The sequence below is a fragment of the Lepus europaeus genome, chromosome 21, assembly GCF_033115175.1.
Source record: "Lepus europaeus isolate LE1 chromosome 21, mLepTim1.pri, whole genome shotgun sequence".
In the NCBI taxonomy this organism is placed as follows: Eukaryota; Metazoa; Chordata; class Mammalia; order Lagomorpha; family Leporidae; genus Lepus; species Lepus europaeus.
The window spans coordinates 46910142-46933145 of record NC_084847.1 but is presented as its reverse complement, the minus strand read 5'-3'; the positions used below and the strand labels follow the sequence as shown (position 1 = coordinate 46933145).

Here is a 23004-nt window from a genome sequence, read left to right as displayed (position 1 = left end):
ATTTGGGGTCCCAGGCCGGACTCTTCGTGGCCCTTTGGCCAAACAAATGATACAGACAATAAACTGACTCTGTCATCAAAAGAAAAACAAAAGAACTTTTATTTTTGTTCTATTGCATAAATAATGGTAAATTAGACTCTTTTTATACAGATTATATATTTACAGACAAGTTTGGTTAGAGAAAACATCTGATAAATATGGCAGTCAATTTTCCTTTATACACTAACATAAGAGATTAATAATATATACTCCATTTGGTCAGGAAATTGCATGCGGAGTTAATTTATATTAATATTTACATTTTATATAAAGATCCCCTTTCAACGAGTCTGCTGACTCGATCATTACCGAAGGGCAGAGATCACCGAGTTCTACTGCGTGGGAAAATAGTGGGGTGTGGATGAGGTACAAGGGGAAGTGTGTGATCCGTGACTTGGGTCTCACTGGCTCACTCTGCACACACGCACCGCCAGGCTCCAATCATCTGATCACCATCATCCTCCACTGTGCTTCTAGGTCCTCCCACCGCGGTGGGGCGAGCAGTCCAGTCACTGACTTCTGTGCTTTGAGAAACCACTCACACATGTCTCAAATCTCGTGACCACTGGGATCACGGTGACCCCACCCTCACCCCACCCTACAGAGGCTGACCCCTGCCTGGCCAGACTCTGCATCAGATTTCCAGCCAAAGTGCCTTGTGTCTGGTTAGTCTTGGAGAAATAGCTTCTATTGGATTCAGAACTGAGCAAAAACAGTGAAACCCTGCTAAGACGCTACTCAAGGGCTCCCTGCCCACTCAGCTCAGTTTTCAGGGCAGACATCACATTGTTTTGGATCTCTGTTGGAGAGGGCAGAGAGACACTGGCCTGTGAAAATCAAGGCTCCTTTCTGGTTTGGGAAGAACAGCAGGGCTTGTTGTACAATGCCTGGGTCCTCAGTGTACTACAGGGAAAAGGGAAACAGGACACAAACCTAGGACGTGGTGTGGGGCAGAAGGGGCCTGCAGCTGCTTTCTTACTGCTCTGTATCCCCATCACTGCCCAGTCACAGCTATAGCAGGTGCACAGCTACAGCAGGTGCGCGGCTGCAGCAGGTGCATGGCTACAGCAAGTGCCATGCTCGGTATCACTCCTCAGCCACCACAGGTAGCTGGGCACCCAACTCAGACCGCTCATGTAATTGCTGACACTCACCACGGATCACGACTCTTCCTTCTGCAGTGCTGCGAATAATCACAAAAACCACTGCCAGCGAACAGACCAGCACAGCTGCTCCAGTGGCCAGAAAGGAAGGCAAAGAAGGAGTGAAATTGTGCTCTTTATCTAGAAGCATCTAGGGAGAATTTCACACAAACAGAGACAGGCGTCTTGGAGTCTTCGTTTCACCCTAATCACTCATACACTCTGACCCAGGACACCCATCTGAGGGGGCTGCATCCTCTTTGTGTGGTCACACAGGTGACCACAAGGACGTAGAACCCCTCTTTGATTCTCACTTGAATCGGCAAGTTCCGAAGGGAATCAACAAATCACTTCTGCCACACACAGCCACTGGCATCATTTGGTTGAAAGACCAGGGACCCCAAAAGAGATGCTTTGTCATGAGCGTCTCTTGGGACTTGTGCAAAAAAAAAAAAAAAAAAAAAAAAAAAACAGCCGAAGGGTCAGGAATGCAATGTGGGGAGGGGAAATGGGGACCCTCCCACAGTGGCTTGTGTATCAAACAGAATGCTACAAGGGAGGAGCTTTGCTGTGCCTTTCCTCCGACTAAAATGATGAAAACTTGAAACCAGACAGAAAAGCCACTCAAAGCAAAGTGGGCAGGAGGGTCCTGGGCCCTGCCCTTCCCGTAGATATGCTGCCCAAGCTTCCGAGTCTCTGCTCTGCTCCCTTGGCCTCTCAGATCCACAGGTCTGAGGCACCAAGAGAGGCACTCTGGGCTTGGCAGGTGTCAGCATCCTTCAGGACAAGGTGAGCCACCAGCCTCCCCTTGGAACTCATGCGTGTGTCCTTGGGATCAGGTTGATGGCCATTCTAGCAGGTGTCCCCCAAAGGAGACCAGATATCCAGGAACAACGTGCACATCCAGTGGCCACAGCCCTCGGGAGCAGGATCCCAGCTGAGAGTTGCATCCCCTGGAAGAGCTCTTCCTAACCAGCCTGCTTTTCTCACCCTACTGGACAATTCCAGCCTCTGCTTCCTTTAAACTTGGACGATAACTTCCAACAGTGTGGGAAACACTGGCTCAAAAGCCAACTCACCACCCTGAGGGGAAGAGGTAGAGGAAGCCAGGCCCTGTGCATGGAGGATGCTCAATGGATAAACCACCCATGGTGGGAGTAGGACCAGGGGGCTGGGCTAGTTCTGTCCAGATTTTGAGGACTTGTCTCTTTGAGATTAGAAAAATAATGGTTTCTTAGGGTATCCTTCAAGCCAATTGAAGCAAATTAATGTTGCCTTGAAGACTTTTTGAGCATTAATATTAGGTCCCTGGAGACCAAATAAAAAGCGTCTCAAATCAATATGAAATAGAAACACAGCTGATAGCACGGCCATGTGCATTAGCAGTGGGCACAGGCTACCAGGAGGGAGGCTTAGCTGGTTGGTGCACTTGACCTTATTCTTCCAAACCAACCGTCTATTGCAGGGCCACAGAACTGAGGACAGTCCCCTGAGTGACTTAGTCAAAGCAAGTGTGATGTGAAGCTAAACAGTTCTGACACTTAAATTATGGAGACAGGGTCCATAAGAAGCAGCCTGAACCCTCCTCTATTCTCCCATCACTATAAATAATTAACTTGAACAGCTTAGCTGCTGAAGATGGCTTCTTTTGCGTTTCTGATTTTTTTTTTCTTTCTGGGGGAATTGAGAGATCAGGTAGTGAGGGAGGATGGCTAAGGCAGGGTCTTTAGGTTAGGGACCCCTGAAGAGACCACCAACAAAGCTGTGACCTGAGGTCCTTGCAGCCCTCCTGGTCCTCCGTTCTTCCATGTCATCACAGCAGGCTGGACAAAGGGGCCTCTTCTCGAAGGGGGGATTCCAGACCCTCCCTGCCTCTCAGTGGAACAGGGTGAATGAGACAATTATGGGGGTCTTTGGAGCGATAATCAGTGCAGTAAATGAATCCACCATGGTTTGAGCCACACGTGGCCAGGCCAGCCCTTGGTGGTCACACACTTAATTTTCCAGCTATGCCTTTGTACCTTCCCAGGCAGGTCGTTAGCTACAGGTTAAGAACAATATGCAAAACTCTCTTTGATTTATAGCCCGCGTCTGGACTTGAGCCTCGTAGGAGGAATTTGAAATAACAGATGACCTTCTCCTCCCAGTTGTGAGATGGATCGCTTTATGATTCAGTGGGAGGGAGGCTGAGACAGTCATTACTGTCCATCTTTCATTAGGTTCTCTGGGATAACCACACCACCGTCAGACCATCTGTCACGCGAAATTTGAGAAGGGAGCCAAGTATGGAGAGAAAACAAGATTCTAGCACACATCTTGTTCTCTGCAGATAAAACACCTAGAAACTTCTAGAAACACCACCGGGGCCTGCCTGAGACCACACGTCAACTCGGGTTCATTTAAGTTCACGTGTCTGGCTCGGCAGAGCGAGTTTCTCATCAGGCAAACAGATGCTTTTAAAGACTGCAGCCTGAAAATCTTTTTCGGCCTTCAAGTATATTTCTGCCTATTTGCCTAGATGAAGGGGCCTGGGGTTGTGGAATATCGGGTAGAGGGTGTGGGTGAGGAGGGCACCATCGAGCTCACAGGTGGCTCCTGTTCTCCTGAGTCAACGGAACCACAAGTTCAAATACAGAGGAAAAGGAAGAGAAACCCCTGGATTCTTGGAGGATAATTTCCCCTCCCAGCAGGGTGCAGATGCGCGGAGCCAGGTTGCAATCAGAACGGGTATGCTCTTTAAGAGTGTTCCTTAAGAAAATGTTCCCTATTTTTGTGTGCCTTGGCAAACTCCGGGTGGAATGCAAAGGTTGCCATGGCAATATTTTTTTTTTAACAGATTGGTCACGTGGGACCCACGCACGTTCTGGGAGCCACTGCTCCATGTTCTGATGTTGAGTCCCTGATGGGGGGGCTCTGTTTGCATCTGGGATGGTGAGAGACAGTTTCTCTGGGGAATTAAGGGGGCCAGGCTATGCTGCCTTTTCTCTCCCAAGTAAAAATGTGCCCCCCCCCTTCCCCGGAGGGCACCTGCTCCTGCAGTAAGAATGAGTCAGGCTGGACTTGCTCATGGCCCTGCCATGCCACAGCTGGCAGCACTTCTTGGGGAGCTGAGCAGTCAGGTGTCGAGGGAGAAGGGTTCCAGGAGGTCCTTGAGGTCGTGGACTCTTAGCATTGTGGGGGTCACTGTGGGTTCTGATTGGAGATCCTTACTGACAGGTGTTCTCCAGGGCAAGGCAGTTCTGCAATTCTCCTGCACGGATTCTTGGACAGACACAGGCAGGGTTGGGCTCCTACAGCTCAATTCCTGCAGCAGTCATGGGGGTAGGGTTGCCTGCCATCTTACATAGATCTAAGTTACACTGTCCAAGCTAAGCAGCCAGGGGCAAGTCGCAGGCACCAGCTCTGAGCCCCCAGAGGCCAAGGAACGCCATGAGCTCAGGGATGCCTCCGCAAGCTGTGTCTTTCGGCCCCTGAGTGTCTTGTGCAAGCTTACTGCATAGGAGATGAGCTTCCAGGCTCTCAGTGAGAATTCTGTGGCTTCTTTCTTGCCTTCCTTCCCTAGCAACACCCAGAGGGGTGCACTCTTCCTGGGGAGGGTGGGCATTGCTTCCAGGACCTGGGAGAGGAGAAAGTGGTCCCTTTTAGGAAAAGATACTGAGGACTTTGTAGGGAACAGGCTACAGAACTGGTGCTTCTACAGAACTCCCTTTCATTCCCACCCTGACACAATGGCTAACTTCTGTGTCCATGAACTCTGACCTCTGCCTCCTTTGGGGTCAACATGCACCAGTGGGAGGCACAAGAACTTGCAGGAACTTGAAAAAGTGCTCACTTGTGCCCGGAAGGCCAGCTCAGTGTAGCCCTGCAGTCTCATCCAGGGGAACGGGTCCTGAGTTTCTATTCTGTCTATGTAACATCCTGCACCCCCCCCCCGCCACCCCCACTCCCAGAAGGGCGTGGCTTAGGGGTTCAGAGGTCAGCAAAGCATAGAGAAGCACTTCCTTGCCAGGCTGGCTGTGCACTCACTCCCAACCACATACAGCAGGGAGAGGGTGAACTGAGCTGGGCAAAATCATCCAATGGATTAGCATTGTGCACTGGATCTCTTCTGGGTTAGAAATCCCATCCTGAGGGGACCTGGGTAAGTGAGCCAAAGGGAGAGACACACAGGGGCAGGTGTGCGTTCATGTGGCAGGAGAGGCAGGTGTTGGGGTGGGGTGGGGTACTGGATGTGCCAGGTTCCAGGTGATTCTACAGGGAGATTCTCAGCCCCTGTGTCACTCTTCCCTTGCTATGGCTGAAACCTCTGTGTGACTTGTGCTCATCATGAGTAGTTTCATTCTTGCCAAGGTGGGCAAGTTTCTAGAGCTGTCCTCAGGCTGGGGCGGGCAGCTCTCGTAGTGGCTGGGTTGAAGAAGGAAAAGACTGAAGTCCCTCGGACACTCCAAGTCTAAGGAAGCAGTGAGGGGGGAAGTGGGGGGTGAGTAGGCTCCAGGAGGGGTTCAGGAGCACACACAAACACACACACACACACGCACTGTACCCCCAACCCGCCTCCACAGCATTGGGAGGGGAGAGGTCCTGGTTCCTCAATACTGGAAGAAAAGAGGGGAGGGGAAGCATGTTGCTATAGGGAGCCATCAAGAAGAGATAGGAGCAAGACAATCCTATTACCAAAATAAAGACCTGAGTAGACAGGGAAATAGCACATCCGGAGATTACTGGCTAATCTGCTGATGCGAGCGCGAATTAAACAGTGGTGGCTGGCAGGGTACCTGGGCAAAGTTGGCAAACGACAGGGCTGATGGGAAACTGACCGCCGGAGCCAGTGCCCTCACCTCACCAGAGCACGTGCAGGCGGGAGTCAGTCAGGTGTCTTGGTGGCTAAGCGCACTCAGCTCCCCAGCGCCCCCTGTCTCTCCCCACTGAACCCATGCAGAATTTGAACGCCGGAAGGTTTTTCAGGGAAGCACAGTAGGGTGATCTTCCGCTGGGGAAGACCAACTACCAACGCAAACTCCAGGATGAGGCAAAGGTAAGACGCACGTATGGACGTGGGTTTTTAACTTAAAGAGGCTGCCAGGCACCACATCCTGGAGCAGGTCGATCGCTCTGGGCGGCTGGGGGTGCGGAGTGAGCAGCTGCCCTGCCAGTCAAGGTCCCTCCTCCTCTAGCCTGGCGGGTTTCCCTTTGCCCCTCCCCCACTCCCACCCCCACCCCCCCAAAAAAAGCAGGGATGAGCCCAGGAGGGAGGACAAGCTACTAGCCAGCCATCAGGGAGGAATGACGTCACACGAGAGGGAACCAGAACTTGATGTCAATAGCGATGTTCACAGTCACACCTCTCTCTCTCTGTCTCTGTCTCTCTCGCTCTCAGGGCAGCACAGGTGCAAAGCTGGGAGAAGGCTCTCTGAAGATTCCAGAATGCTGGTGCGGGGTGGGCTCTAGGAACAGAAAGCCAAGTGCCACGGAACCAACCGAGAGGGCCCCAACTCTGCCCGCCGGAGTCCTGTAGTAAAAGGCAGTAAGAACGGAAGCAGTGGGGGTGCAGCTGCAGACCGCTGGGGGCCGCACCCCACGTCATGGCTTTGCCCTCATGCCTCGGGGGTGGGGAGGTGTGTGGTGGTCTCCACGGGGTGGTGGAAGGAAGCCAGAATCGCCCGACCCGAAAGTCAGCCTTTTGCACGCGAGGGTCGACCTCGGGTGGGGGAGGGGTCTCTGCTGACCTGTGGGTTGGACGAAAGGGGAGTGGAGGTGACTGTGTGTTCACGCCTCTCTCGCGCTCTCCTACGCCACCGGGCCACCTGATGGCCAACTGGAATTTCGAGATGAAAACGAAGTTCTGCTTCGGAGTCACTACTGGCGGTCGAAGCGGAAAATCGGAACTCCTGGCTATTATTGCATTAGGAAACGAAAACCATTAAAGCGTTGAAGACAGCCCTTGTATGTCCCTGCCAAGGAGATGAAGTTGATCGGCAACCCCGGGGTGCGCTGCAGCCTCGGGTCCCGTGCTGAGCCGTGGTCCGAGTCCATCCGTGAGGTCCAGGTCTGCGGTGGGCAGGAGCGGAGACTGCCCGCGGGGCATGCACATGCGCACTAGCTGGCGGCGCGGCGGGGCTGCGGGGTGGCTGCGGCTACTCCATACCGCTCCGCAGGATCTGGTTGGCCGCGATCAGCATGACGCTGATGATGAAGGCCATGGCGAAGGCGCAGATGAGGCTCTTGCGCACGCAGGTCTGTCTATTCTGCTTCTGGGAATGCACTGGGAGGGGGTGGGGGGAGGGGACACATGGGGGAGGGGAGGCGTGGCGGGTTGGGGGAGAGAAGAGAGAGACGGCAGTGAGACCCAACGCACCCCTTTCTCAGCAAGCCTAGAGCAGGTCCCCCTGCGGGATGGGACTGCTAACGTGGAGACAGCTGAGCACTTACGGGGGCGCTGGGGGAGCGACCGAACACCACAACTCCGGTAAAACCTCCACGTCACAGGCAGAGTGGCTGATGTGATGTTGGAGGTAAGGGAGCAAGTTCCAGATAGAACAGAACTAGAGTAACGTTCGGAGCCGGACACCGTATGGAATGTTCCAGAAGGCACCCTGCGGGCACTGCTACATGTCCCGTTTCTACAGTGGATGCAGTTGGAGCAAGGGTTGGGTGCTTGGCTGCACCTGGCCTTCTGTGGGATTGTTCTGAGTGCCTCTGGTGCCTCTGGCTTTTTTTCCCCCAGCTGTTCAAACAGTGGCTCTGCAGGAGGTGTCCCTGGACCAGTTGCATCCTGCTTCTCCCTGAAGCTTCGCAGGAATGCAGATTCTCACATGGGCTCACATGGGCTGCAGATTCTCGGCCAGCCCCACTCCAGCTCTGCTGAAACAGCCTACGGGGTAAGAGTCCAGCAATCGCTTTGAGCACCCCTGCCCATGATGCTGCTAAAGTTTGAGAAGTGGGGGACACAGGCTGTTGTGCACGGGTCAGGTGTGAGGCCAGGGATGGGGGTGGGGCCCAAATCTTTCTCTTTCTGGAGCCAGGGGGTCCTGCACCAGGTCCTGTAGTGACCGACATCCCCCCAAGATCCTGACCGAGCAATGCTTTCTCCTCTTCTTTCTGTCGCACCTGCTACATTGTGCACCATCTTTTTTTTTTTTAAGAACCATGCATGTAACACCCTCCCACCACCCCAAAGGCTTAGCTGGGGTTATTAATGGATCAGATAGAACGAGTTGCAAATCACAAGAAAGAAAAGCATGGACAAGGCGCCCTGGGGTGGAGCAAGTCTCTCTTCTAGGCATCACTGCTCAGACGGGAACCTCAGCTTTGCTCTGATGCCACAATTCTGTTCCCTCTACACCTGCTCCTCTCTCCCACCCACCTTTCCCTCCCCCCACACTTCCACTGGTCCTCCCCTCCCCCTTGATGGCCTGCTGGGGACATCTCTTTTGCAGTCCTAGGGACAGGTGGAAATATTGCACTGGCTAGGATGCTGTCACTAAAGGGACTCTCAGCTCCACTGCAGAATGAGAAAGTCAGATCTCTTTGGGTTTTCCAGGCTCTTCAGGGAAACTAATTAGGCAACTGCTGGGCCCCTGCCTGCAGAGTTTTGGGTTCAGTAGGCCTGGGTGGGGTTATGTGGCCAGAGATAGGAGGGTGTGTGTGTTGAGAAAATCAGACTGGGGACTATGGTTCATTAGATTCATTAGATTAGATTAAATTAGATTAGATTCACCTATCAAAGAAGACTGGTACAAATGAAAGGTTCACCTGTCTTTCCAGAAATCTACAAAAGTTCAGTGTCAATGACCTCTCCTCCTTGCCACTACCCGGCTCCTTCAAATCCCTGGAAATTGTAGGGAAGAAGCAGGAAGCGGACCATGTTTCCGAAAGCGAATGGAGCTTCCCTAACGGATGACGTCAGACAGTCCCCACTTCCCAGAGAGCACCCCACCCCATCCCCACCCCCCAGACGCTCCCTACCCAATAGGTGTTGACTGTCCCTGACTCATCTCTTCAGTTGGATCTCGCTATCTTTAATCCATCTGCATCCATGGGGTTTCTGCATCTTTGGGGAGATTTAAAGGATTTGTGGTCCAGTGCTCCACCTGCTGATGAAAGGTGCGCCCAGGAGTCTGAAACTGTTGCCTGGAGGAAGAACATTTCCTTGGTGGGGAGATGTGGAAAGATGCCAACTATCAGGAAGGAAAAAAGAGGTGATTTGTAGGAAGGAGAGAGCTGGGGCAGGCATTGTGGCACAGCGGGGCTAAGCCACTGCTGTTGACACCAGGATTCCATGCGGGGGTGCTGGGCTAAGTCCCAGCAGCTCCACTTCCGGTCCTGCTTCCTATCGATGCATCCTGGGAGACAGCAGATGATGGTGGTCCAAATGCTTAGGTCCCTACCATCCACGTGGGAGACCCAGATGAAATTCCTGGCTCCTGGCCCAGCCTTGGCTGTTGCAGGCATTTGGGGAGTGAACCAACGGATGGAAAAAAATCCCCCCCCCCACCTGCCTTCTCTTCTCCTCACCCCATCACTCTACCTTTCTTTCTTTTTTTTTTTTTTTTTTGACAGGCAGAGTGGACAGTGAGAGAGAGACAGAGAGAAAGGTCTTCCTTTTGCCGTTGGTTCACCCTCCAATGGCCGCCGCGGTAGTGCGCTGCGGCCAGCGCACTGCGCTGATCCGATGGCAGGAGCCAGGTGCTTCTCCTGGTCTCCCATGGGGTGCAGGGCCCAAGCACTTGGGCCATCCTCCACTGCACTCCCTGGTCACAGCAGAGAGCTGGCCTGGAAGAGGGGCAACCGGGACAGGATCGGTGCCCCGACCGGGACTAGAACCCGGTGTGCCGGCGCCGCAAGGCGGAGGATTAGCCTAGTGAGCCATGGCGCCGGCCCACTCTACCTTTCTAATAAATAAAGTAAATCGTTAAAAAAGGTGAAAAAATTTTCCGAAGAAGCTTTCCATATTGGAAAACAAGATGGGTACATGGAAGTCGCAAACCGGAGGTGTTTCTGGGCCCTGGCTGATTTCCACTAATGCATGCTGGGTAGCCCCTTGGGGTGGTGATGCCTCTGAGAGCAGCCCTATCCCATTCCATCCCCAGGGCGGATGCAAAGTCAGGAAGAGAACACGGCATTTAGAAAGCCGAAGGAGGGTTTTTGTTGAAGGCTTTCTCTCTGAAGCACACTCAGGAAACAAGGCTTCGCTAAGGGCAGCCATATTTTACCCCCAGGAGAGCTGCTGCAACTTTGTTCTCTAAATCCTTCAAAGAAGTGGGAGGAGAGAGAGAAGGAGTGGAGGGAGTGCTTGGAGAATCCAGTCGGACGTATTCCCATTCGCTGGCCGCAGTACCTCGGAAACCGATTGTGAGCCCAAGTCTGTAACTCACACCTTGTGCCTTGGTGGGACTCATTTTATGCCGAATTCTGGCATCTCCACTAATTATGCGGCAGTGCAAGAAGTCATGGCTTTGGGGCTAGACCAAAACAAAAGTCCTGATCATCCCACGTGTCGGTTCAATTTCCTTGGGCCTCAACTTCCTCATCTCTGAAATGGGAGTACTAAGATCTACCTCATTGTGAGGACTAAGGACATATAAATGTACTGGATTTTGTTTGGACTCAGAGAACGCTAGCTCCCTTTTTGAATATTTTCCAACCTCTCATTTACTGAGTATGCACTGGGCTGTGAGCAGTGTGTCTTTGTGTGTGTGTGTGCAGGATTGCAAGGTACACATCTCCTAGGTGCTGGCTATGTGACCTCCATTGGCTAGATGAAGAGCCTGATGCTCCAAAAAGTAGACTCCAAGGTCACTGGCAACCGAGGTGGGATTAGCCCAGGGCACCAATTCATGTATTTCTTAATAATAACTTAACTCTGGGCCAGCACTGTGGCACAGTGGGTTAAGTCGCAGTCTGCAGCGCTGGCATCTCACATGGGCACTGGTTCAAGTCCCGGCTGCTCCACTTCTGATCCAGCTCCCTTCTAATGTGCTTAGGGCAAGCAGTGGAGGATGGCCCAAGTGCTTGGGGCCCTGCCACCCACAAGGGAGACCTGGAAGAAGCTCCTGGCTCTTGGCTTCTGCCTGGCCCAGCCCTGGCCATTACGGCCATTTGGGGAGTGAATTGGTGGATGGAAGATCTCTATTTCTCTCTCTCTCTCTCTCTCTCTCTCTCTGTAATTATGACTTACAAATAAATAATAAATACATAAATCTTTCTAAAAAGATAATTTAAGGCCTCTCTGGCTATTGCTATGATTTGGGTGAGGTTTGAACATCCCCCTAGACATCACGTATTGAGACTTAACCAATAAGAGAGCATGAACTTGAGCTGACCCTGGTTATTTAGAGGCGGTGCCTTGGGAAGTGAAGATTCTTAGACTAGGTCAGAAGGGTGCAGCCCTTACAAGTCTACCCTGATGACTTCATTTAAAGCCACACAACAGAAACATGTATGTTCCCGTCATGGGTGGGATGCCACGTTCTGCCCAAAGACTGGCATCACCAGACGAGAACTGGGAGTTAAAGTGAGCCTCTTGTCTCCGTAGCTTGCCTCCGGCGTTTGGTCATAGCAGGTGCAAAACGGCCCGCGACTACTATCACGTATGTGCACAGTACTGTACTTTTCTGTATTTGCTTATTTCTACTGTCTGTTCTCTGCTTCCCCCACAAACACTCCAGGTCAGCCTGGGATGAATTTGGGTCAAGATCGGACTTCCCCTAATTGTCACTTAGGGGCCCTCGGCAGGTGGCTGGACTTCTTCTGAGCCTGGGCTTCTGTCAAAGGACCCAGTAGCTGCTCGGTGCACCACAAGAACCCCTGCAGAGTGAGGAGCTCATGGTAGGGAAAGCTTCGTCCAACTGTGAATAGCGTCAGAGATGCGGGAGTTTGTTCTGGCCTTCCTGGTGGTCTGAGGGGTGTTCCTCCTGTCCCCTGCGGCCCCTGCCATGGGGCTGGCTGTGCCTCAGAGGCTCCCACACCTCTGCTTGGGTCCCTTTCCCCATCGATTCATCCCGAATGCAGCTAGGCACAGCTTTTGGAAGCAGCTCCTAGGATGCCTGTCTACATGCTGGCTTTTCAGCTTAGCGTGTAGAACCATGCCCTACTCCTATTTGCTTTTCCTCTGCTACTCCTAGCCCCCCTGGGCCTCTGCTCCCTGGCCACCTCTGTTCCAGCCAAGCGGGGGTCTTCCCTGCCCTTTTTCCCCAAGACCCGACCCTGCCAGTACCACCTGCCAGCAGGGTCCTCTGACCGCCCCTGTCCTTTCTCTTGGGCCCAGCAATCTCCCTGGAAGTTTCTCAAGGGCTTTTTCCTTTTATTTCTTTGCTTGTCGTTAATGGTCTAGCTGTAAATATTTATTTTTCATTCAGCTAGAGTTCACACACCATAAAACTCAACTCTCTTAGTCAAATTCAAGGGCACTGAGCACATTTCCAAGGTTGCGTCACCATCACCACCACCACCACCTAATTCTAACACATTTCCCTGCACCCAGTAGCATTCATCCTCCTCCTCCTCTCTCCCCAGCCCCAGGCCATAGGGAATCTACTCCGTGTCGCTATGAATTTGCTTATTCTGAACATTTCCCATCAACGGAACCATGCACAACATAGCTTTCAATGATGGCCTTCTTCTTAGAAAATTTCCTCTGTGTTATTGCCTGTATTAATATCTGGTTCTTTTTATGGTTAAGTCTTACTCCATTAAATGGTTTTATATTCTATGGCTATTGGGACTAATTCTAATTATGTACAAGTTTTTTTTTATTTTATGGATGGCTGTTTTAAGATTTGATTATTTGAAAGGTAGAGTGTCAGAAAGAGACAGAGAGAGAGAGAGAGAGAGAGAGAGAGAGAGAGAGAGAGAAGAGAAAGGGAGATCTTCCATCTGCTGGTTCACTCCCCAAATGGCTGCAACTCCCAGGGCTGGCCCCGGCCGAAGCCAGAACTCCATCCAGGTCTCCCACATGGGTGTTAGGGTTCCAGGTATGCTTGAGCCATCTTCTGCTGTATTCCAAGGCACATCAGCAGGGAGCTGGGTCAGGAGAGCAGCTAGAGCTGCCGGCATGGCAGGTGGTGCTTAACCTTCCCCACCACAACTCCTGTCCCCTGGATGTCTGTCTTCAATTCTCTTTGGTGACATTTTTGGATCTCCATTCAGCTTTGACTTTTCTGGAATGCATTTGGAAGATGGTCATCTTTGTGTGAGTGTTTCCCAATCGCTCGCCAGCTCCAGCTCTCTTTCTAGCAAAGGAGAAGCCTGGGAGGCATTTGGGGATGCAATGAGGGTTGAGGGAGACTGAGGCAGGAGGACACAGAAGTGGGGTCTCCTGTCTTCCCGAAGCTTGTTCACAGACCCCTGCACTGACAGATTCTTGCTGCCTTGGGGGGACCTGGGTTTTAAGCTATGTGATGGACGTGCCCCTTCTTATACTGTACCACTGGGCACAGACAGGCAAGGGCACAGGTGTTTCCCTGGAGACACAGAAATCTGCACAGACCTGGTCACTGAGCAGCTGGCCAGGCAGCCTGGAGGAGAGGGTTCTAATCCTCTTGGCTTCCATCTTGATGTTTGGAGACCCGGCTACCTGTCTTGGAGCCATAATCCCTGTGATGTCTGAATGAGTCAAATTGGACTCACAATGACTCCATAGCACACCTACAGCAGGGATCTCTCAGGAGGATTAGGGGCCTTCGGGATGGTTAAGTCACTGCCTGGGATGCCCGCGTCCTTTATCATAGACAGCCTGGCTTTCAGTCCTGGCTCTGCTTCTGAATCCAGCTTCCTGCTAACGTGCACCCTGGGAGGCAGCAGGAGGCTCAAATGACTGGGTTCCTGTCACCTACGGGGTCAATCCAGATTGAGTTCCAGGCTCCTGGTTTCTACCTGGCCAGGCCCTGGCTGTTTTAGGCATTTGGTGAGTGAACCAGTGGGTAAAAGATCTCCCTGTCTGTCTCTCTGCCTTTCAAATATATGATTACATAAATTTAGAGACTGCATAAAAACCTAAACAGTGTTAGCCCCAGCTCAGGGGATTCTCACAGTAAGCCAGAGCTACCATGGAGATAGGAGCTACACTTGCTCTGTCATCCTTCCATGATTCTATGACATTGGCTATTTCTGTTCCCTAAAATGGGACTCACAGGGGCCGGTGTTGTGGTGCAGGGGGTTAAGCTGCCACTTGCAAGCACCCATATCAGAGTACTGGTTTGATTCCCAGCTGCTCTGCTTCTGATCTGGCTCCCTGCTAATGTGTCTGGGAAACCAGTGGATGATGGATTCCTGCCACCTGTGTCGGGGATCAGGATGGAATCCGGGGCTCCTAGCTTTGGCCTGGCCTAGCTTTGGCTCTTATGGTCATTTGGGAAGTGAACCAGGTGATAGAAACCTCTCTCTCTCTCTCTTTCTCTTTCTCCTCCATCTGTTGTTCTGTCTTTCAAATCCACCCATCTGTGCATACACAAATGTTAAAAAAAAGGAACTAATTAAGAGCCTTTGATGGAGAATGCTCAGCAATGCCCAGGCTCTTGGGTAAGGTGCACAGGTAGTGATGGAGGATGTGGCCCCAAGGGAACAGGAGTGAAGCTGGTGTGTTTTATGCTGCTTTTCTTTATTTTTAAATTTTTATTTATTTATTTTTTAAATTTTTGACAGGCAGAGTGGACAGTGACAGAGAGAGAGAGACAGAGAGAAAGGTCTTCCTTTTGCCGTTGGTTCACCCTCCAATGGCCGCCGCGGTAGCGTGCTGCGGCCGGCACACTGCGCTGATCCGAAGCCAGGAGCCAGGTGCTTCTCCTGGTCTCCCATGCGGGTGCAGGGCCCAAGCACTTGGGCCATCCTCCACTGCACTCCCTGGCCACAGCAGAGAGATGGCCTGGAAGAGGAGCAACTGGGACAGAATCCGGTGTCCCGACTGGGACTAGAACCCTGTGTGCTGGCGCGCAAGGCGGAGGATTAGCCTAGTGAGCCGCGGCACTGGCCGACTTTTCTTAAGAGCAAGAGAAGCTTCCATGACCACAGACATCCCATGCTCATCATTTCAGGTTTGCTGGGAGGGTCCCACTGTGGACCCCTGGTGCCTGGGCCTGTCCAGCAGTGCCCCTACCCCCCTTCTTCTGAAAATAAGACCCATCTCTGGTTCTGGGGATTTTATCCTTTCCATCATCACAAGCTAGGCTGCCCAGGTGTGATCTTTTGGCCCAGGATGAGCATGGGAGCCAAGCAGGTTTGATAGGAGCCCCTTCTTGGGATGGAGCTGTGAGGAGAGAACCCTACTCCCAAAGAATGATGCCAACAGAGAGTGTGAAAGGAGAGAGAGAGAGAGAGAGAGAGAGAGAGAGAGAGAGAGAGAGAGAGATGTCACCCCAGCTCCTTGGGTCCCACTTACCCTAAGTTCACCACTGTGACTGCCTGTGATTTGAACCAGCCCTCTTTCACTTAAAGGAGCCTGGTTGGCTTTCTCCTAATAGGAAATGTCTTTTTTTTTTTAATCATTTGAAAGACAAAGTTACAGAGAGAGGTAGAGCCAGAGACAGAGGTCTTCCATTCCTTTGGTTCGCTCCCTGAATTACTGCAATGGCCAGAGCTGCACTGATCTGAAACCAGGAGCCAGGAACTTTTTCTGGATCTCCCATGCAGGTGCAGGGACTTGGGCCATCTTCTGCTGCTTTCCCAGGCCACAGCAGAGAGCTGGATCAGAAGCGGAGCAGCCGGGACTTGAACTGGCACCCATATGGGATGCCGGCACTGCAGGCTGGGGCTTTAACCTGCTACACCACAGGGAGGGGAGGGAGAGGGGGAGAAGGGGGAGGAGAAAAAGAAGAGGAAGAGGAAGAGGAAGGAAGGAAGGAAGGAAGGAAGGAAGGAAGGAAGGAAGGAGAGATCTTCCACCCATTGGTTCACTCCCCCAGATGGCTGCAACAGCCACACCTGGGCCAGGAGTCAGGAACTCTGAGTCTCCTCCATGGGAGGCAGGGACCCAAGCACTTGGGCCATCTTCCACTGCCTTCCCAGGCACATTGGCAAAAGGCTTTATGGGATGCCGAGCAGGAGGGGGCTTGAACAGTTGCTCATGTGGGATGCCTGCACGGCAAGCCATGGCTTAACCTGCTGTACCACAATGCTGTCCCCAAGCCAGGAGCTCTTAACCCAGCTCAGTTTTTTTGTAAATTTGTCAGATTCAGATTTCTATCTTGTGTCTCAGAATCTTGTAACTCTCGGGGAGCACTAAAGGGTTCCCAAACAGAAAAATTCAAAAGCTCCAGAGCTCTTTCAAAATCATCTCCTGTCCTATCAGTGACCATGAACTTCAGCTCCACCCTGACCTCCAGCAGTTCCTGACGGAGGAAGGTTTTATTTCAGGATGCCGCGAGCCTGGGTGAGCTGGCAGCAGATGGTGCGGATGACACATTGTGCCCTTTTCGTTTGGATGGGCAGGAGATAGCCACCGTGCGTGGTCAGGTGACCGGGCGGGTCTTCCCATTGCCAAGTGTGCACCTGACAGTCTGACAAGAGCACTGTGACTTCAGCAGGGGACAATGGATATGGGCACAAACTTCATCCTCTCCTCCCACGGAGCCTGGATGATTTTGTATCTAGGTAGGACCACGCTTGTCCAAACTCTGCATCCAGTCAAGAAGAAAATAGCACCCAGAGAGACACAAGTGGCATTCCAGGGCCACAGCGCTGGTCAGCACAGATCTGGGAGCAGCAGCTCTGACGTCCGTTTCTCTAAGTCTCTCATCTCGAAGCGTTGAGTGGCGTGGAACAGTTCTGCCATGTCTTTCACAGAAACTATTTATTCTCCAGTGGATGATTTTGCTTTACTTCCCTCTCCCGTGCATGTTGTCAGAATGTCTAGAAAAACTCTGACAGCTGGTATTCCATTTAGGGACAACAACTAGAGGGACGTGTGTGTGGCGAGGGCTCACACACAATCTTGCTGCACTTCCACTCGGCTTCCAAATATAACACGCCTTGGTTGGCAATGAGGTGGAAAATGAGTAGGGAGGTTGAAATGCCATTTCCAAGTGTCCAAGCCCAAGGCAAGGAACCCAGGGCGACACACAAAGAGGCCAGAGCAGGGCTGGACTCAGGGCCAACTCCCTAACCTTACTTTGACTTTAGACTTCATCTGGCTGACCCTTGGTTTCCTCGTCTGTACCATAGGAGCTATGGGGTCTGTTTCCCGGGGCCACAGGGAGGCACCAGTCCAAAACGTTAACAAGTGGCCAGCGCTTGGCAGGTGCACTGGGTAGTTTTCGTCTCTCTTTCTCCTCTTGGATTGAATCGGTATGGATTACAGTGGAGACCGCAGAGGCAAGCACTAGCAAACTTAACCGTATACTTGGACCCAGGGACACTTGCTAAGGCTCCAGTAACAGGCAGATGGATGATGAAACTGCAAGACCACTAAATTCCATCTGTGCCAGTCACTGGAACCAAAGGATGAGACGTGCATTTGTCTCGCTGTCACTGAGCTTCTGTTCTCCAAAAACAAGCTATCTGGTGGTGAAAAGTGGTCGAACCATAGCAAAACCTCTTAAAACGCTCTTATTGAGCTCGGATGGTCAGTGGGCATTGTGAGAAGGTGCACCCTCCACCGTCAATCCTGCTAGGGCAGAGGCTGACCTGTCTAGGTTTCCAAGTAATTAGGACACAAAGATTGACAGGAACACAGAAGAGCATCGAGCTCTGTTTATCTTACTAAGGGGTCCCAGAGAGATCTGAAAGATTCGGAATGCCTCAAAGTCACTCTGAATTTTCATTTTAAGATCTATTTCTTTATTTTGAAAGTCAGAGAGAGAGAGAGAGAGAGAGAGAGCTCTTCCATCTGCAGGCTCACTCCCCAGATGGCTGCAATGGCCAGCATTGGGCCAGGCTGAAGCCAGGAGCCAAAAAGTCCATCCAGGTCTCCTGTATGGGTGGCAGGGACCTACTTTCTACTGCCTTCCCTGGGGCATTAGCTCCTCCTGCTGGTTTCTAACTGACTTGAGCGCATGTGCCACCCAAGGCAGCATTTTCAAACTCCACCCACACTCCCGAAACTCCATCCTGGCTCTCACTTCTCAGCAAATGCGGGCTTCTGTAAATTCCAACCGTGCCACCGAGTGGGGGTCTCTTTGCCCGTCTACTCCTTCCCCTGGCTCAGAGACTGAAGGGTCCTTCCATCTTCGGATGGCAACCCCCTGCCCCCTTCCTCTCAAATCCAATAGGGCAGGAGTTCCTCTGGCTGCAGTGGGGGAGCCTAGCTCTGGTTGCAGACTTGCTGTAGCAAAGTTCTAGTCAGAGCATCAAGAAGGGGCTTCCTGGTGCTGTGGGTGGGATCAGCCAAGGCAGAGAAGGTTTGAGTGGGGCTCTGGGGGCTTAGGAAAAAAATGCCCTCCCTGCTCCTCTCCCGCATTTATCATTTAGGGTTGTAAGGAAGATTTGATTGGAAGAGAAATGACTTCTGTGGCTCAAAAGAAATAAAAGGAACTGGCTGATCCATTCACAGCTGGCTGCTGCACTGGCCAAGACAAGGCACAGCAGAAGAGACAGGGAGAGCAAGGGATTCTTGAGATGTTGTTGAGGGCATGGCCAAGGCTCGCAGCTGGAGCCAGGGCCAAGAGGAGATGCCAAGAAGATCTAAGAGGTGAGAGCAGAGCCATAGTGCAGTCAGGTTCTGATAGGAAAAGGACGAAGTTCAACAACGCCTGCAGGTTTGTGGTCCACAGGCATGGGAGCAAGATGGGAAATGGAAAGTTCAAGGTCAGCCAGAGTTTCCAAATGCACTCAACCCCAAGGCATGGGGGTGGTGCTCAGGGCCTGGATACACATCCCTTCCTAGACCTAGAGACCCTGAGGAAGGCACTTTCTCAAATGCGAGAGAGCTGCAGGCATCAAATAGATGCCCCAACACCTTTGATTGTCTCCAAGACTGGAGAATTCTTAAACCGACACAGAAATCAGCGAGCTTGTGTTTGGTGCCACACAGCACTGTCTGACTTAACATCTTTTCTTTTTTAAAGATTTATTTATTATGTATTTGAAAGTCAGAGTTACACAAAGACAGAAGGAGAGGCAGAGAGAGAGAGAGGTCTTCCATCTGCTGGCTCATTCCCCAATTGGTAGCAACAGCCGGAGCTGTGCTGATCTGAAGCCAGGAGCCAGGAGCCTTCTCCGGTTCTCTCATGTGGGTGCAGGGACCCAAGGACTTGGGCCATCTTCTATTGCTTTCCCAGGCCATAGCAGAGAGCTGGATCAGAAGTGGAGCAGCCGGGACTCGAACCAGCATCCATATGGAATGCCTGCACTGCAGGTGGAGGCTTTACCTGCCACACCATAGCACAAGCCCCTGACTTAACATCTTAAAAAGATTTCTCTGACATGAGAATGGGCAAACAGCCTGATGCAATGAGTCAAGACATCGTGCATGAAACCAACGTGTGAATTTCTCCGTTAAGTGAGATAATCAGTTTCAAGCTACTTAGCACAGTGCCAGCACTTACCACTCTCTAAACGGTAATTATTGCCAGTGTTGTAAGTGCTAATCATGAAAGCAGACCCAGGAAGACCTCTGTGTGGAAGCCCCCTTGCCAGGCATTGATTTTTATGAATCTGGGAATATGAGAAACATTGCTTAGAATCCAGATTAGTTCCCAGGGTAGCCTAACCTTTCCCAAAAGCGTTGCTTCTCTGAACAAAACAGTAGTCCACAAAGTCTCCCATGGAAAATGAGATTGTCCAGAACTTTCCCCATTCCATTCATTGCTGACCCTGGATGAGTGGGCGGGTACTACCCCAAATATTCTCCTTGTACCAGCATTTGACATGTTCTGTCATGTAGGATTGAGAGAGATGGGAAGGGCGGGTCAGCTGTCTTTACAGGTCTGATCCCTGCCTACCTCACTGCTCCTTGTCCTCCCACACTCCCTGTCCCTGCCCCTGTCCTGCTAGAAATGCCATTGGCCATGAATCTCTGATCTTGCCCTTGCATAACCTGCGAGGCTCCAACTCCAGCCCAGGTGGTACCGCGAGAAGTCCCAGGCAGCTTCTGAACCACAGCTGGGTGTCACTGAATGCACGCAACATTCTTAAAAAGTGTAAATGTGAATGACCCCAGAAGGAGGTGGGGCGGGGGAGGGGGGGAAGGAGAAGGGGCATTGCAGTCTACTTTGCCCTAGTCTCCACTACTCCCTATTGCCCTGATTTGAGTTGATTTAGTTGGTAACCTCAGAATGAAAATCATCTCTTGTCTTGGCCTTTCATCCTGGCACACTGATGCAGTACGTCAGCTGAGATGGGTCAGACGCGAGTCCAGGTCTAAAGGGAACAGCCATGACCTAGAGCCTCGCTAAGCCCTGAGCTGCCTCCCTCCTAACGTTCTCAGCCAGTGTCATGCAGCAATCAAATGTCACTCTGGTATCCATGTAACAAGCGTGTACTAGGACACCTCAAAAAATGTATGGAAAATTTGATCAAAAAATAAGTTTAATGTGGTACAGAATTTTTTTTCCTGAAACTCCTGCCTTCAAAAATGTTAGGAAGAAAATTATGCGTGGACTTTCAGTGTTTGCCTATGGACTTGTCTAATTGCTCAAAAAGAAGAGAAAAAATAATAGTCTGACCTCTTTAAGGCGTGTCAGCATTGACCAAGTTAAACATTGCTGGTAGCCTGCAGCGATGTTTTGTGGTGGAATGAGGTGAAAAGTTCATGCCAAGATGGCCACTGAGGTGAAAAGGTATTGCCAAGATGGCCGCTGACAACAGAAACTGCCTGGCAACAGGCCGTGACTGGATGGCTTCGGAAACCACATGACAACAGAGCCTGACAGCAGGCCGTGATTGGATGGTTTCAGAAACTGCCTGGCGACAAGAGCCTGGCTGGCAACAGGCTGTGATTGGATGGCTTGGAAACTGCCTGGCAACAGGCTGTGATTGGATGGCTTTGGAAACTGCCTGGCAACAGGCTGTGATTGGTTGAGGCATAGACCGCCCCTTGACTGGATTGGCTGGTCTTGGCTATATAAGCTGTTGTACCAACTGAAATAAACGAGTCTGCTGGCTGCTCGCCTCAAGCCCGCTTTCACCAGACTCCCGGGGTCTGTGTGGTGACTCCGCGCCTCTTGCCCCCACCACGCTCCTCCTCTCAGAAACGAATCTACTGCAACATTGTTGAGAAATCAACTGCAACAATGTTTTGATGTAATTATTATTATTTTGGGGGGATGTGCATCAGAACTGTTACAGCAGCTCAGATTTAAAGTTGGAAAGCAGGATTAAATTATTTAGCATCTCAGGAACTCTCTCCTGATTGGGAGGTCAAGGAGTTCTTTTTGTCTTCCTCCTTGCATTTTCTTTTATGAGCCCAAGAAAAATGGCCTTTTGCAAGTGTCGTTTATAGCCTCAGGAGAGCCTTCGTTCTTCTGTAACCACCTGGTTAGGCTCATGAAATGCTTCTGCCACTAGACATGCCTTGGCCAGGGCAGTCGGGGCGCAGAGAGGCCCTCTGTGGCTGAGGGTTTTGTGTGGCAGGTGCAATTATCCCGATGTCTATAGCTGAGGGCTCCCAGACAAGGTACGGCCTCTGCTCGGGGGTCACACCGTTTGCCAATGGACTTGAATGGACTCATCCCAAACCCCTGTGCAGCCCCTCCACCGTGCAACGCATATGCCACAAAGCCACACACCCAACTGTGGCTTGAGGGAATCCCGAGAGCAAAGACAGGGCCAACAGGGGTTGTGCCCCCCAAAATGCAGAGTTTGGGGGGAGAAAAGACAAGGAAGAAACTTAAAAAGCTCCCTTGCATCTTGGCAGATAAATGAACCTATTCACCTCCTCTCTCCCTTCCTGGCTTCAGCACAGAGACTGCTGACGCATATTTCATAGCGGGCACCGAGGCTCTGGTCTCTCCCAGCCCAGGGAGAAGGCAGGTGCACAGATGCCTACCTCCTTCAAACTCCGTCTGGCAGTTCCCCGAGGTCTCGTTCAGACTCTCCTCCTCATTGATAATGATGTTCTCAATGTCCTTCATGGTCAGGTGGTCCCGGAAGGCATGGTATAGGATGTGCTTCAGCTCCTCCAGGGTTATCCTCTGCATGTCAAACTGTGGAGAGAGACGCAAACCAGTGAGGGGGCCGTGGGCCTCCGGACACAAGGACCAGGCAGGGGGCCTGCCAGGTGAGCCCCACACTCCCCCCCCAGAAACACATCTCAGCTTCTCGGGGTGTCAGGTGAGCAGTTCTGCGTGCATCCTGCTCGGCTCCAAGCCTACTTGGGAACTTGCAAGGATTTATTGGAATACAGGGAGTGCAAACCCCGTCCCCTCCATCAATTTAGACTCTTGGAGAAAAAAGATGCCGCCTCCTAGCATGGTTTCCTTCTCCTACAGCAAACCACTGTCAGGATTGGGTCACACTGGCAATGCATACGTTTCTCAAGGAGTCACTGACTCTGAAAAGGCACAAATTGCCATCGTGTTTTGAGTGTGTACCTAGGATGCACCTTGCTAAGGCTCGGAGGTAGTTTGACCGTTTCTCCCCTAAAGAGGCGTGTGTGGGAGCCTTGGTCTTTTGCATGGTGGCATTGAGGTGGTGGAGCCTTTAGGAGGTGGGGCCTGGTGGGGATGGCAAGGGCACTGAAGGCATTGACTTTGGAAGGGATTAGTTGTTCCTGGGGGACCCTGGTTACTTCCCTCGAGAGTGAGTTGTTATGAAAACAGAGAGCGTGATCCCCAGGTCACTCTCTGGCTTCTTGTCTCACTGTGCGGACTCTCCTGCCCACGTCCCTGCCACTGTGGCCATGAGGCCCTCACTGGGACTGAGCCAATGCCAACACCATAACCTTGAACCTCCA

General features: G+C 51.8%; 1 protein-coding gene across 1 annotated transcript in view; it reads right to left on the bottom strand.

The window, feature by feature from the left end:
• Window positions 1–7315: 7315 nt before the first annotated feature.
• CALN1 (calneuron 1) overlaps window positions 7316–23004 on the bottom strand; it is a 543987-nt gene continuing 528298 nt past the window's right edge. Inside the window, exons 5-6 of the mRNA XM_062180668.1 lie at window positions 22099–22255; window positions 7316–7443 (exon numbers count right to left, since the gene is read on the bottom strand). Coding sequence (XP_062036652.1) covers window positions 7316–7443; window positions 22099–22255 — 285 coding nt within the window. The remainder of the gene's footprint in view (window positions 7444–22098; window positions 22256–23004) is intronic.